The sequence below is a fragment of the Monodon monoceros genome, unplaced genomic scaffold (assembly GCF_005190385.1).
Source record: "Monodon monoceros isolate NGI ecotype Baffin Bay Population unplaced genomic scaffold, NGI_Narwhal_1 Super_Scaffold_4, whole genome shotgun sequence".
Classification (NCBI taxonomy): domain Eukaryota; kingdom Metazoa; phylum Chordata; class Mammalia; order Artiodactyla; family Monodontidae; genus Monodon; species Monodon monoceros.
This window is the reverse complement of record NW_021703781.1, coordinates 45083464-45099857: the sequence shown is the minus strand read 5'-3', so window position 1 is coordinate 45099857 and position 16394 is coordinate 45083464. Positions and strand designations below refer to the sequence as shown.

Sequence of the window (16394 nt, the reverse complement as noted above, 5' to 3'; positions counted from 1 at the left end):
AGGCAAACAAATGACTGTATGACATGGAAGAACTTAAAGAAGTCCGTAAGAGATGGAGCATTAGTCTCCTCACTGGTAACATGGGAATAATATTCTACCTTATACGGTGGTTGTTAAAATAGGGTGAAATGCTTGTGTTAAGTGTTGGCAAAAACCCTGCTCAGTGTATGGAATCTATAATGTTGCCAGCCAGTCCCAGGATAATAATTAGGACACAAAGCTAGAAAAGCAACTTGGTGTCAGATTTTGAGAGACTTAAATGCCAGTCTAAAGACTTTGGACCTACAGCTTGATGAAAACAAGTGTGCCAAGGACAGTAATCACTCTGCAAAGAAATTAGAGCTGATGCTATTTTACATTACCTTTCAAAACTCATCATAAGTGAGCTGGAGTCGGTAGAAACAGTTGGAACTGGTTTAAAGGAGTTTTGTATTTGATGTACTAAAAGGAAAGATGATAATTTAAAGTTTGATGCCCTGTACTTTTTCTTCCACAGTAATTAGTGAATGCCAAAGGCAGCAACTGGAGTCTGTGAGCTACTCCTCTCGCTACGCGCTGGGCCTCTTTTATGAAGCTGGCACGAAGATTGATGTCCCTTGGGCTGGGCAGTACATCACCAGTAATCCCTGCATTCGCTTCATCTCCATTGATAATAAGAAACGCAATATAGGTCAGTACCCCCATTATTTCCCTTAAATACAGTAACAATGGTGGGTGTAGATCATGAAAAATGCTGTTTAATTGAGTGTTGCCATTCTGAATAGAGCAAGCATTTAACTCCAAGCCACAGGGGATAAAATTTAATGTCACATTTGGCCAATAATAAAATACACAGTGAAACCAGCAAAGTTTTTCAGAAAATCATTCACCACATGGTTTGTATTACTGAGTTTATGAAAATAGTGTCAGAAGGTTTAAGATTTCAAAATGGCCCAAGTTCTATTGCTTTAATATGGATCCATCTATATGCAAATTTATCTCTCATCATTTATTTCTTGGTGGAGTTTGCTTTTGTTTGTTTGGTTTTGTTTTTAAAATTTGACGAGTGCTGCTCTTTCCACTTCCCAGGCTAGATATAAAAAGTGAATTTTACTATGTTATGAAAATCCTTCACTTCAATATAATTGTACTTATTTAATTTTCACCTGGAAAACTACATAAAATTACTTTGTGTACAATGCAACTAAAATAATAGGTAAAACGTTTCATATGAGCTGTACTAGAATGGGATAAAGTCTACACTCCACCTTCTTTGTTGAAGATAGTTATTAAAATTAGATTTGAATTGCAAGAATAAACATAACTGATTCATTTCACGCACAAAGGTGAAAGTATATTCTTATTTGTAGGACTGTAGTGATTGCTAAGAAATTGCTTTTTGTGAAATAAACGTTAATGATCTAAAATGACTAAATTCTTGAAAGGAATAGTCACTGCAATTTGTTACGGTGTTTTATGGTGCAGTGATGGTTTCATCAAGCATTAGTTAGACGTCTTGCCTGATAAAATCACCAACTAACGTCTCTTGGCTTGCCAGAACTTTATAATGATACAACTGGGCTAGAGTATGGTTTTTATATCAGAGCACATGATCTTAGAAAAATGTGTCTTTTATAACTTAAAACTCCCTAAGGGCTGGACTGTTTATGTTAACATGATACCACATATATGTACAATCAGCAGTTCATGAAATGCCCTGTAACAGCAATGGACTAACCATTTTTAACTCGACAACTGCTTTGTTCTGAGAAAAGGAAAATAGCCCTTGATCTTCTGTTATATGTCATGAATTAGACATTGTCCTTTGTGTATTGCTTCATAAGATATGACATCTGTTAGGGTATATTTAGTAATACATAACAGAAAAACCAATTTAAACTTGTTTAAACAACATATGGACATTTGTTATATTATCTGATATGGACTGAATTGTATCCCCCCAAATTCATATGTTGAAGCCCTAAACCCCCAATGTGATTATATTTGGCGACAGGGCTTTTAGGAGGTAATTAAGGTTAAATGAGGTCATAGGGTGGAATCCTAATTATAAGGCTGGCCTTATAAAATGAGGAAGAGAAAGAGAGAGAACTCTATTCTTGGGCATACACCAAGGAAAGGCCATGTGAGGAGAGTGAGAAGGTTAAAAGGCAGGCCGTCTGCAAGCCAGGAAGAGAGTCCTCGCAGAAACCAAATCAGCTGGCACCTGGATCTTGGACTTCCTTCTTTGGAACTGAGAGAAATAAATTTCTTTTGTTTAAGCCATCCAATCTATGGCAGCCCAAGCTAACTGATGATATTATCTAAAAGGAAGAAGTTGGGGAGACTTCATGACTGATTGATTCAATAACAGAGCAACATCTTCAAGGACCTAGGGTTTATCCATCTCTGCTCTCTTCCACTCTTAATGTTGACATCCTCAGAGGACTGGTAGCAAGATGGCAATGACTATTGGAGTCACATCCAGACCCAGCAACATGGCTTAGGAAGAAGACGGACTGTTACTATCTCAGTCCCTTTCTGAGAATTAAGGAAATCTTTCCAGAAACCCCTCAACTGACTATCTTGTATCTCATAGGTCATAACTGGGTTACTCAACCAGTCTGAAACCAATCACTGGCAAGGGGGGGTGGGACTACCATTACAACCTTAGACAAATCAAGATCTACTCCTGGAACTGGTATCAGGATCATCTTCCCTTTAGTCATACGAGGGTAGATACCTGACTAAAATAGGGGTTTGTTAGGAAGAAAGGAGGGAATAGTGGATGCTGGGTTGGCAACAAATAATGTCCATTATCTTCAAGTAGATTCACATCTTATGTGAGAGATAAAATTGTAAAGTTGGCACAGAAAGAGAAGAATCATGTATATTCAAAATTATCTTTGAAAATATCTTAAAACTACGTGACATTTTGGAGACTAACATAATGTTCAGTAAATTCAGCATAGCATTTTGCGAGCATTCAATAGATTTCTGTTTCTTCGGGTGAGGCCAGATGAAATTGTTGGTTTGCATTTATGGGACAGTAATATCTTCTACTATGAAAGGCACACAGGAAAGAAAGAAATAGCAGTCATATCTCCTAACAGATTAAATCGCTGTGCAAATGGAGTGGGATGGTGAGTGAAAGCACCCACACCACTATGTAGTAGCAATTTATAAAATCAGAGTTATGCAAATTTGAAAGAGTACAACATAAAAATATTAATAAATTCTCACAAGATTGGCAGCTTTTGAAATAATAGAAATACGAAAAGAATCTTTTTTTATATTAACAATCACACAATTTTAAATCTTGAGGGCCAGGTGAATTGGGAACCATGTTTTTGCTACAGCCCATGGTGGTGCCACTTCAGACAGCAAAGAAATACCTTCCTTCGTCAGTTTTATGAAAAATTAATTTTGGATTATGCAAGTTTTAAAATGTAAGAGACCCCCAGTAATGGCATTCCCTAACATAAAATCTAACTAACTGCCTTGCATTTAAACTATTTTTTCTCACTATCTGGGGCCAGGGTGCTAAGTATATCTACTTGAATTCACATAATATAAATGTCCATATAGTGTAACTCCACTGTATTTTATTGACATTGATATTTAAGTAGGCCAGTAAGAATTGTCTCTTTATGTTACTAACACTACCCAACTCTATCCTTTATTTGGGGTGTTCTATTGAAACAAAAATTAATACTATAAATACACACAATCAATGAAGGGAAACATTTGTGTTCTGTCAGGTAGGGCAACAACAAGACAGACAAAGGGTGGCAGAGCTGTCCACAAAATAAAGTCTGTTGTCAAGTCTTGAAGAGAGCCAGAGGATACAGGATTAGTAGCCCAAACCAGACAAAGGTCAAGGAATAATTATTTGTCAAATGTCAGGAATAGACAGTACACAAACCAGAAACAAAAGTCTCCTTGGGCAGAGGGGCTAAATTCCAAGATGTATTAGATTCATACCAGCGATTATGGGTATGACCCAATACACGTAGGCTTGTGCTTTCCAAAATGTGTTCAACGGAACATCAGTTCCTTGATATGCTCTTTGTGAAGGGGCTCTGTCATCAATAAGTTTGCAAAATGCTACTGACTTTACCGCTATTTTAGAGAATCTCAGGGCATATTATCCTATTAAAAGATATTCCTATAGAGAAGACACCTTCTCATTTTATTTAATCTAGGATTTCCCAAATGTACTTGACCATGGAATATTTTATTTAGGCACCAAACCTGCTAACATCCCACAGAAATTGTTCCCCAGGACACACTTAAGAAAGCCTGACTTGATGTCACCGTTTATGCTTTGTACTTGGGCAGGAATTGTAAGCCAGATGAGAGGATGGGGAAGTCTAGTCCTGAAGTCATCAGTGGGAAGATACTGAGTTTTTTTAGAGGTGGAAGAAGACTTTTTGCAGATGAACTCAAAACTTGGTAGGGTTATAACTGGAGACAATGTAGGTTGAAATAAGGTCTGAAATAAGGTCATGTGAATTATCATTAACATGGATAATATTTTAAATTATCAATAAGATTATCACTGTGGGAAGAATTTGGACTTTAAAAGACTCAGATTCAAATTCTGGCTCTGAAACTTGCTAATGATGTGATCTTGTATGACCCTTGTTTTGTAACAATAGGTTTTGTAACAAACACAATAAAAAATTTTAATGGCCTGAACATAACAAAAGTCTGTTTCTTCTTCACATAAGACCCAAACAGGTGTTTATGACTGGAAGGTAGGTTTCATCAAAGAGGTGATTCAGAGACCCAGACTCCTTCCACCCTTTGACTCTATCAGGGCTTATAGAGTCACTGTGCTCATAGGAATCAAACAAGTGGATGAAGAAAAGAATGGAGGAGAGCACATAGGATATTTTTAGGGTTAGACTTAGAAATGGTACATATCAGGAGGGGTCACGTTTTATTGATTAGAACAGTTATGTGGCCATACTTATTTGGAAGGAAAGCTGGAATCATAGTCTACCCGTGCATGTAGGAAGAATAAAAAGTGGGTTGGTGAACATCTAGCCAGTTTCTGCTGGAGCACTTAGCATAAGTCCTTCTGTGAAAGAGGCAGATTAGATCTACATAGATGATAAATAGATTTCAACACAGGTGCCAATCATTTAACAGGTAATCATCACCTGGGGCAAAAACTAGAAACAATTCCAAGACTGGGTCTAGACTCAGTAGAAAAGGGTTCTACCAACAATTGGCAATGACTGTCATGCAGAGGGCATGGGGAGCAGTGGGACAAGTGAAAGACATTTATCTCCTGTATAGGGAAAACACTCCTGTGTGTTCCTCCTTTACTCTCATACTCCTACCACACTCACAACACTTCTGACACCAGAAGTATGGATTTTCCACACCTCAAGGAATTCTGCAACCCCTGCTTGGTGCCCTGCAATTCAATTCAGTTCTGACACTATCTCTGAGGAGTTAGCAGCAGATCCCACAGGCAAAGGGTCCAACCCCACAAGACTGCCTCCACTTCAGATACCAATTGCAAGTTTCAAGCTGTCGTCTGTACTTCTGACTAACCAACTATAAACTGGTGTTCCTATGACCCCTCCTTGGGTTTGATAATTTGCTAGTATGGCTCACAGAACTCAGGGAAACACCTATTTACACTTACCGATTTATTGTATAATAAAGGATATGATATAGCACACAAATTAACAGCCAGATGAAGAGGTACATAGAGGGAGGTCCAGAAGGGTCCCATGTGTAGGACATTCTGTCCCTGTGGAGTTGGGGTGTGACACCTCCAGGAAGGATGTGTTCACCAGAAGCCCTCTGAACCCCATACTATTGAGATTTTTATGGAGGCTTCAACATGTAGGCATGATCTGTCATTAACTCAACTCTAGCCCCTCTCCCTTCGTGGAGGATAGAGAGTGGGGCTGAAAGTTCTAAGCTTCTAATCATGGCTTGGTCTTTCTGGTGACCAACCCCTATCCCCTATCCTGAAGCTATCTAGGAGTCCCCCAAGAGTTACCTCATTAGAACAAAAGACACTTCTATCACCCAGGAAATTCCAAGGGATTTAGGACCTCTGTGCCAGGAACTGAGGGGAAAATTATATATATATATATATATATATATATATATATATATATATATATATAGTTTTACACACCTCCCAAGATCTCTGAGATCCTTCCCAACATCTTAAATTTGGAGTCAGACTGGCCAGGAGTCAAACTTCCTATATTGAACTCAGTTCTACCACTTACTAGCTGTGTGACCTTGGATAAATTACTTAAACTCTCTGTTTACTGATCAATAAAATGAGGAAAGTAATACCAACTCTAAAGGGTCGAAGATGAAATGATTTAAACATATAAAGAGCTTCACATAGCACTTAGTAAATAATGTCAGTATCTATGGTGCCTAATATTATAATTAATAATTCCAGTCTTTAATTCAGATATTATATTCTCCAAAGCAAAAGGCATAAATATAAAAGCCTGACTTAAGTGAATGCAACCCTACATTACCAGGACAGATAGGAGTCAGGGTGGCTTAAATAAACAAAATGTATAAGTAACCCTCAAAATGATTGGTCAGAATTTTAGCATCCTTCCTTGTTCACCATCTAGAAGAGTGTTAATGATCAGTACAATCACTAATAGGCAGCAATCTGAGGAGATTAATACAATCTGCAACTCTAGAAATGCGATGGCCAATGACCATAATTACATAGCTTTAAATATCTCATTAAAGAAAACAATCCGACTCATCCAAAAAGAAAACAAGTGAACAAACTTTTGCATCACATGGAATTTATATGTTCAAGGATTGTATTGTTAGGATCCTTGAGTAACAAACACTAATATAATGCATAATGCCTTTAAAGGCTCTTTTACAAAAGATGCAGAAAGATTATTCCGTATAACTGTTTGTTACATCAACTCTATAAAAGATAGGAGCATAATATGAAATTCTGTAAATAACTGGGATGGGCCTGGGGCCATAAATCCAGTCACCTTGTCTTCACTTAGGCGAGTACATGATTATTCCAACTAAGCAATAGCCATATAATTGACCACACAGAATATCTGCTTTTGGATTTGAAACATTGTGCGATTATTTGTCCTTAAAGTTGCAGAAAATGCAATCCAGATAGGTAACACTTTATAAGTTGAACAAAAAAGGACTAGGGAGAAGAAAAAGGGACAAGGGGGAGAGAAGGAAAGGAAAAGACCTGGGATGATGAAAAACTGTCAGGTTTCCAGTTCAAGCTATTTCTTTAAAATATCAACTCCAGAAACAGAGCTTTCAGATAAGACAGCAATCATCATCTTAAAATAACAAGCAGTAACCAGTTACAAAATTCATAATATTGGGTTTTCTGTGTTATAGACATAGTCATTTGTAATTCAGTTATGTAACTGACGCTGTCCATATGAATCTGTTAAGGCGATTTAATAAACAGCAGTCAAGTGCTAATTACAAATATCCATCTCACTATTACAGTGATGCCACAGAACGTTACATGATTGTAATATCAAATCTTTTTCCTTGCTCTCTCAGAAAGGAAAAAATATATATGTGTGTATGTGTGTGTGTGTATACGTATATATATACACATATATATGTATGTCTGTAATGTATAAATGTACTTACATAAAACATATGTACATATGTATACATAAAAATGAATATCATATGTTGTCATTTAAAGTAATAGGCACAAATTATAAAACAGATTACTCTTATTTCACGTAATATTTGCCACTTTTAAAAATCGGTTTTCTTTAGAAAATGAGATAACTCAGTCCATTTTGTAAGGAGAACATTTGCACATAAAGTAAAAACAAACAGATCCCTTTCAGCCTCTGGTTTCCCTATCAAGCTATCCTCAATGGGAAAGATTTACATCCACGATAACACTTGTCCTCCCACTTGCCAAGCAAGTGAACTCAGTCTGAAAATCAATGCCAGAGACAGAGGGAAGTGGAAAAGCAGCTAAATATGTAACATCAAAAATAAACCTTGAAAATATCCTAAGGAGTGTATTACTGGGAAAAATATATATCTTATGGAAGTTTCCTTCAGAAAAACTGAATTCACAAATATTTTGTTTATATGTTTTCCATTCTCAGTTTATTCGGTCAAATAATTATTTACAAATATGTATTGGATGCTTCTGTGTGCTGGGCGCTCTGCTTGGAAATGAGGATTCCATAGTTTCTGCCCTCATGAAACATAACGTTTATGAAGTCTACTCAAATGAGAAATTCTGAAGGAAATTGATACATGAGGCTCTGTTGGACTAGTGACTTGGAGTCAAGTATGAGTCCTCATAAATATAAATAGACGCATTGAGTATAGAGAGCAACAGCTCACATGTATGATCAAAACTGGGGAGAGTCATGCTGCCTCATGACGATATTATGATCTTTTAAAAGGATGCTTTAGACCTGGGACCTTTTGTCAACATGAATCTAATAATCTTCTTTCTTCAGGTGAAGAAATGAAAAATGGGGACTATGGAACATTTAAATGCATGAAAAAATCAGAAACTTTAGCATAGCCTATTATTTAACTTTCTCCTGGGGCTGCTAAAAGGTTTAATAAATACAAATAAGTTGTGAAATGTCCAAGAAGCAGTGAGCAAAAGGATAAAGAAAGTCTAGAGTCTACAGCTGCCTGGCATTTCTGTAATTATGAACAATTCCAAACCGCAGATGTATAGAGCATCCACACTACGAAGTGAGTCTTGAACATTACATCTGCAAGTCTCTTCTTGTGCCAACATTCCACCTTTGTGTTCTGCCTGCCCTGCCCTCTGAGAGTGGTATTTTCACTTGTGGTATTGGCCTAAACGTGTGGCTGTCAGGCTGAGATTTACAAAAGATCTTCAGGTTGTCCAAGAGTTCCTCCAGAACACAAGAGCCAGATGTGTTGGTGACTGAGTGTAGTTTGGATCCACTATTAGGGGGAGAAGAGGGGAATGAGAATCAGATGACTGTTTATGATGAATAAATGTATGGATCTGAAATTTACAGCGTATAGATGAGAACAACAGAAAAACTGAGAGGCTGCCATCATTGCTGCCAATTTAGAAAGGCAATAGCAAGGGAAAACCCTCTGTTGGCTTTGTAAGGAGGTGAGGAAGGCCAGTCTACCTCAAGGAGGGAAAAATCAGCAGAGGTGCACAGGTAGGAACTGCCACAGTCCCTCTGATCTCTTCACTAACAAAAGTCAAGTAACTTGGTATGTAGCTATCGTGTAATGAAGGCACTGCTGTATTAAATGTAATGACGTCTAATTTTTGCTATTTGTAATTATGATCCCTTTAAGTGATGGCTCTTCTGTCTGCCAAGCACCTAGGAGAGATTAGATGCCAGTTTGAGAGTGAGAATAAGGAGAGCTAAATTGTCTTGCTTAACTGAGGAAAAAATTTCAGACACTCTGAGACTAAGGGGAGGGCGAGGAGCAGAGAAGGGAAAGAGGAAAGAGAATGCTACATAGAGTAGTAGAGACTCTGGCTTGACCCGAGGGATTGCTATGTAGACTTGTAACTCGTTTGCTATATAATTTACTTTGTGACCCTCCTCCCACAAGTCCCTACCACCTCAGTATAGTTCTGGATTGAGCAATTGTTTTAAATCGATGGGTGCTTTTTATTGGAGAGCTATTTTGTAAATCAACATAGTCCAGACACTTTTTGGAGTATCTAGGGTGAAATTATTAGGAACTTTATGGTTTCTTCACATTAGTTCCTGTGCAGAGATTTGGAGTCTGCTGTCTCTATGGAGAAACCTCACATCTGTTTGAGAACCTTATTTTGAATGCAGACAGAACTCCTCACCAGCTGGACCTCAAGTAGAGCAAGCTCAACTTACTGTTTCCATAATACCTGTAACCAGGTCAATCTGTTGAGGGAGCTGGAAATTGGGAAAATGCTCTCTCTATGGGACTGAACGTTTTGAAGTATCTTGAAGTTAAGTCCTTACTGCAGCCTGAAGTGAAGCTGTCAACACCCTGGGTTTTAAGCCAGGGCTCAAAATGATGTGCTCTGCTCTGCTTCCCAGACAAGGGCCTGGTTTTCATCATTCTGGAGGCATCTCAGAACCTCTGCAGATTGAGAATAGTCTTGTAAAACTGTGTAACTCTCAGACAGCTTGTGAGCCTCAGGTCCTGGGAGACAGTAAAGACTTGTTGAACTGGATGAGAGCTTGACAAGTCTTCATTCTGGTCCATTTTTATCTGGGACCACAACAACACTATACCAAAGAGATGGAAACTTTCCTTTGCCTAGAGCTCCCTCAGAAAAGATTTCACCATTTTTCTCACTGTCAAGAATTCTTCCTCAGATCAATCTGAATGTCTCATGGGCTAAAGAGTTGATATGCCCTGTTTGCAGAGCTGCTGCTTTCTCCAGATTAGAGCTCTCTCCTTTAGCAGGAATACATGCCGCTATCACACATGCGATCCATTAATTGATCCCTCTTATCTCCATTAAGATTGAAAATATAAGAGATAGACTCTAACATCGTGGCATAACAGGAGTGTGTATTCGGTGCTCAGGAAATATTTGCTGAGCCAGTCATCCTTTATGCAGCTCTGAGATGCCCTTCCCTTGTTCCGAAATAACATTGAGAATTAATACTTCAGCACTGGTCACCCACTTAGCAGGCAAGGAAAAGTAATGGTAGTCAGCAAATTGTTCACCCCTAAGACAACCTAGGTATCTGTTACTACTGCCCTCTAAATCATATAAAATGAATGAGCTCTCTAGTTGCCAAATCTGCAAGCTGTTGAAAAAACACATGTGAGCTATTGGCGATTAGAATGATCAGAAGCCTCTTTTGGAGACCCTGTCCCATGCCTATTACATAGGGAATACTTGACTACGTAGTATCAGAGGTGTTGCCAGTAAGACCTGGAAGTTTTATCAAGCTGTCTTCCCAAAGAGATCCAAGTATTCTTGGTAACAAGTTTACCGTGGTCTCTAGGGAATATGCATCTGCTTTGAATGATGCCCTGTAACACAGACCTTGATTTCTAAGGTTACACTTCAAAGGATCCCACCATTTTTTTTGTGAAAGATTTTTTCAAATACTTGGTTGAAGAACAACTGTGCTCCAGCTGAGATATTTAACTTAGAAAATATGTGAGAAGCTCTGCAAATGTGCCATTTCTCTTCCATGGTTTAGCAGTTATCTCTTTTTTGTATCTCAATGGAATTAAAATGATATCTTGCATAGGAACCCTGCCACAAATGATGAGTTCATATTAACCCAAGCTTGGTAAGTGGTGAAGTCCTTATTGTATAATTCATGATTTGGTTTTTATTATCATGGATGGTCAAAAATAACCAGTGTTATCAAGTATGGTTCTGTTCCATGGTTCCATGGACTTTGCAATCACACAAACCTAGTTTCAAATTATAACTCTATACTTAGAATTAGGTTGAACTATATTATATTGCTGTCTTTGTAATTTAAAATGTTCAAATACCAGCATTTTCATGTGATTCAACCTAATAGCTCTGTAACCATGAGTTAAGTTTCTCAGTCTCTCTGAGCTTCACTTATCTGTACTGTAAGGTTAATAGTGTCTCCCAGAAATGTAATAAGGGTTGAATAGTATATCCAAAACTCCTAGCCCCATGCCTAGCACACCGGAGGCACATAGTAAATTCTGTCTTTACAGTTGTTGTCACATAAATTATTTTATGGTTTCAGTCTATCAGCTACATAAACTTTTTTTCATTTTGAGAAAGAAAAAAGGGAAGGATAATGCCAATAGTGCAAGTTTAGTTAAATTATATTATCTTCTGTTAAAAATAAAAACACTTACACGTTAGGGTAGTTAAACAATATCTCATTTCCCGAATAAGGTGTTAAACTCAGAGAACATTAAATTAAATGTGGTTCTTCTTTCTTTTTATGGAATCTCAAATCCCTTTTTGAATAATTCCCCCAAAATTTGCACTCCAGCATATCCGAGAGGAGTTAGATACTATGAAGTAAGTTGTCAGCAAATCAAAGCTGAGACTAATTCAAGAGCAGGTTTCAAAGTGTGACTGCAGAATCTCACCGCAGGAAATCGCTTCATTGTGCTTCATAAATACTTTATATCAGTTAGCATTTTTAACTCTGTCCAGAATCACCAATCCATCATTTTGCCCAGATGTGACATTACTGAATCAATTTAGCCTAAAGAGTCGTTTGGTTTTATTACCAATGACTTTCTTGTTATTAAGTGAGCTGAGAAGGCTTTGATATGCCCTTTAAGATCATATGTGGACCCTGCTATTTTTAATAATCATTGCCCCTACAGACTTCATATATGTGCTCATTTAGATAATGAGAAGCATCTACATGTACTGCACAGGACCTTGAATTCCCTGCATAATATGAATGAATATTAAACATCGGAATCTGAAAAGAATCTATTGAAATTCCATTAATATTTATAACTGCTCTGTGGGACTAGGGGAATTCTTCAGTATAAAATATTCCAAATTCATGTTTGTAAGAATGAAGCATCCTTGAATTTAAAATATAGTTTTCCTCACTGAAATAGATTTCTATTATACATATACCTAGTGAATTCTTTGTTGTTGATATTCTATATCCTTATTTAAAAGAGTCAGGAAAGTCATTTTAGAACCTTGGGCTCATTTGAACCTAATCCACTCTTTTTTATTAAACATAAAATGCCTGTTTGTTCCCTTTTCCACTATCTATATTCATAATATTGGTTTCTTAGGAGTAGCTCACAATATCATAAAGGATATTGTTAAAAGGATTATAGTCCCTTTGATTTAAGAACTTTGGCCAAAATACCCAGATTCAATTTTTTTTCCTGTCAAAATATAACAGGAAGGATAATTTCACTGGTCTTATTAGTAAAGGAGATAAGAATGTCTACAGTAAACCAGTAAATTTCCTCTATCAAAAGCACCAGAAATATTTTGACACATCATAAATAAAACCTCATCTGATTAGTCTCAGTCTTTCAAATTCAACATTTTATAATGTCAAGGCAAAACTTTCTCTTTAATGCACCAAATGAACTAGAGCAAAGTATTGATATTAGGCCAAATCCTCCAACCCAGAGATATATTTCTTCTGGTCATGGTATCCTTTTGAGCAGTTAAAAGTCTAAAGCTGAACCCAATTACGCAACTACAGTGATAAAGTGATATCCTTAGAGCAGACCAGTATGCTTGCCCAATTTCAGGAAAAGAGTCCAATCATAATACCACTCAACACACAAAATTTCATATAGGGCATGATGCTGAGTCGGCCAGAATAACGATGTATAATAAGGGATGACTGCTTATTGCTGGTGAGTGTTGGGAAAGTGGCACATTTTAGTTGACTGTCATCATAGAAAACCAGGGCTTTCTTACACACTGTGGAAGAACTCCAGCGAGGCCTGGAACACCAAGTGCGAGTCAGGACAAATCCCCTGCTCTGGGGACCTGGGTAGGCCCAATTAAAGGACTATTGAAACTCTTCCATCTTTCCTTTTGGCAGTGCCAATAAAAGCTGCAACAGGCTGAAAATTTCCTTGTGTCTCATGATAAATAGATGTTTTCCTAAAACTTGGGAGGTCTTAGCCAAAGAAAAAAACTTCTCCCAAACAGATCCTGAAATATAAGCAGTCCCACTAAATGTGGCCCCATTCGCTAAATGGGTAGAATCTATGGAATTTTTAAAGGAATTACTGCAAGGAACTTGGAGGAAAGATTATTCCAGCCCTGGGAAGCAAGTAGAATTCAGAATATGATTGCCAGAGTTATTTTATTCCTTTTTTTAAAAAATATATATATATAATCAAACTTAACATGTGAAGCGCTGGCTCTTGATTGCCTGCCTTGGAAATTCAGAACTTGTTCTCTGTTTCTAAAAATGGAGCTACCAGTCTCCTAGCTCCTTGAGCCCCAAATCAGGAATCATCCTTGCTTTTTTTTTCTCTTTCATTGAACTCACTTCTCTTCATCACTGCTGTCACAACCCAAGCACCATCTTATTTTAACTAGTCTCTCCATACTTGCCCCTTTCCAGTTCATTTGTCACATCGCCAGAATGATCTTCTTCAAACACATCTGTTTATGCCATTCGCTTTCCCACTTAAAGCCCTTTATTGCTTTCCCTTTGCGTATAGGATTAAATCTCAGATCCTTATCATGACCTACAAGATCCTGAGTGATCTCATACAGGGGCCACAAACTTTTTCTATAAAGGCTAGCTAGTCAGTACTTTAGACTCTGTGAGCCATACGGTCTCTTGTTGCAGCTTCTTAGCTCTGCTGGTGTCACACAAGATATAAACATTATATAAAGGAATGGGTGTGACCATCTTCCAGAAAAGCTTTATTTACCAACACACGTGGAGGCCAGATTAGTTTGCCAGCCCCTGGTCTAGCACATGCCTATTTCACTAGCTCCTTCCTCCCTTCCTTACTTGGCTCTCCAGTCACACCTCTCATTCCTGCCATGGTTTTTCCCACTCAAGACCATGGTCCATTTTGTTCTCTCTGCCTAGACTGTCTCAGTTTAAATGTTACTTCCACAGAGGCCATTCCTGAATTCCTAATTTAATTAGGTTTTCCTATTATACTCTTCTTTAACACCTTATATTTTAATTTTCAGTAACTACACACTGATTTGTGTAATCATTTGTTTAATGTCTCTTTCACCTTCATATTGTAAGGTCCATGAGTGGAGAGACTGAATTTGCTTTGCTCCTCTTTGTATCTCCAGCACATGGCACAGTGCTTCACATATAGTAATTTCTCAATTAAATGTGTGTTAAATGAATAATGAGTTAATGAGATCTAATCAAAACATGACAGAGGAAAACAAAAGATAACAATTTGGGCTCAGATCTAAAATATGAAATGCTTTAAGTCCATTGATCTCCAAGGTATATCATTTTTAAAGTTCTACACCTGAAATAAGGGATGTGTAATTCATAGGCATACCTCAGAATCTTGGTACTACAAAGGCATTTGTGGTTGACACATTGTGGCTTTTACGCAAAGTCGCATGCAGGTTGGGCATCTCTACTTCATCTTGTACATTTGCTAACTGAAGCATGAGCCCCTAAAGTCAGCATGAAGGTAAGAAAGAAATGGAAGGCACATAATAGCTCTTAATAGCCTTGGACTAAATGGAACACACTTCACTTCCCCTCATGTCCACTGACCAAGACTAGTTATATGGCTCCAGCTTAACTGCCACATAGACTAGGAATTGTCAGGGAGCACATGGACTATTTAGTGAGAGTGAACTATCTCTGCCAGAGAGTGTAAAAAATAGTTCAAATATATTTCCTAATATTAAACAAAATTGGCTATATGAAGGTACTATAAACCACACATATTGGTATACTATAGTTGATATATTTTACCAAATTAAAAAAGCTTTTCTTAAATTTTAATTTACCTCATTTACGTTAATATTCTCACTTGTTAGTAATCTACAGGGTCTTACTCTCATGTCTCCCCCAGACACTTTTCTACAAAGACTTTTAATGTGTAATAGAGGAAAATGCTCATTTTGTAATAATTTCATTTTATGACCATGGTTTTTCTATATAACCTATAAGTTTTGGTCATTTTAAAACAATTCTATGGTACATTTCCTCTCAAAAGTAAAATATTATAGTCCAAAACTTGACTGTAAGGGAATGATCCTTATAAGAAAAGAAATATCTATATGTTCTCTTTGCTCCCCAAATTGTGTGTCTCCACAAGTTATTCATCAGTCATACACTCGAATACTTATTGCATTTCAGCTATGGGCCAGACACTGTTCCAGGTGTTCAGGTGAATAAGACAGCTCTTCTACTGCTTACCTTTGCCAGGGAATATTTAAACATATTCCAGCATAATGATAAAAAGTTAGAATTCCTTATCAGCAAAATTTCAACAGTGTTTAATCTGATATTCTCTTGTGTCCTTGTTATTTTAGTTCTGCAAGTGTTTGTGGAATTGAAGTATCAATATCTCTGTAGGACACTGTCTTTTCATTTGGTCAGTATTCCTAGTCAGGTCTTTAGTAATCCTTGAGTTACACTTACAGGGGTATAAAAATATACCTTGTTTTAAAGGGACAGTAATAAGCTCTGAGGCCGTATCTGCTGCACTGAAGAAGGTAGAGACAGTTCTCTAGTTTGAAGTCAGTCTCCTGGGTCTGTCCTCCTTATTTATATGGGCACATACCTTATTTTATTGCACTTCACTTTATTGTGCTTAGCAGATATTTTACTTTTTACAAATTGAAGGTTTGTGACAACCCTGTGTCAAGCAAGTCTATCGGTGCCATCTTTTCCAATAGCATTTGCTCACTCTGTGTCTTTGTGACACATTTTGGTACTTCTCATAATTTTTCAAACTTTTTCATAATTATTATATTTGTT

The 16394-nt window shown here is 37.4% G+C and overlaps 1 protein-coding gene across 2 annotated transcripts in view; it reads left to right on the top strand.

Annotated features, from left to right (window-relative positions):
• RNLS (renalase, FAD dependent amine oxidase) overlaps positions 1-16394 on the top strand; it is a 266259-nt gene that overhangs the window by 212249 nt on the left and 37616 nt on the right. For both annotated transcript variants that reach the window (XM_029245138.1, XM_029245137.1), the window contains one exon: positions 497-670. In XM_029245138.1, coding sequence (XP_029100971.1) covers positions 497-670 — 174 coding nt within the window. The remainder of the gene's footprint in view (positions 1-496; positions 671-16394) is intronic.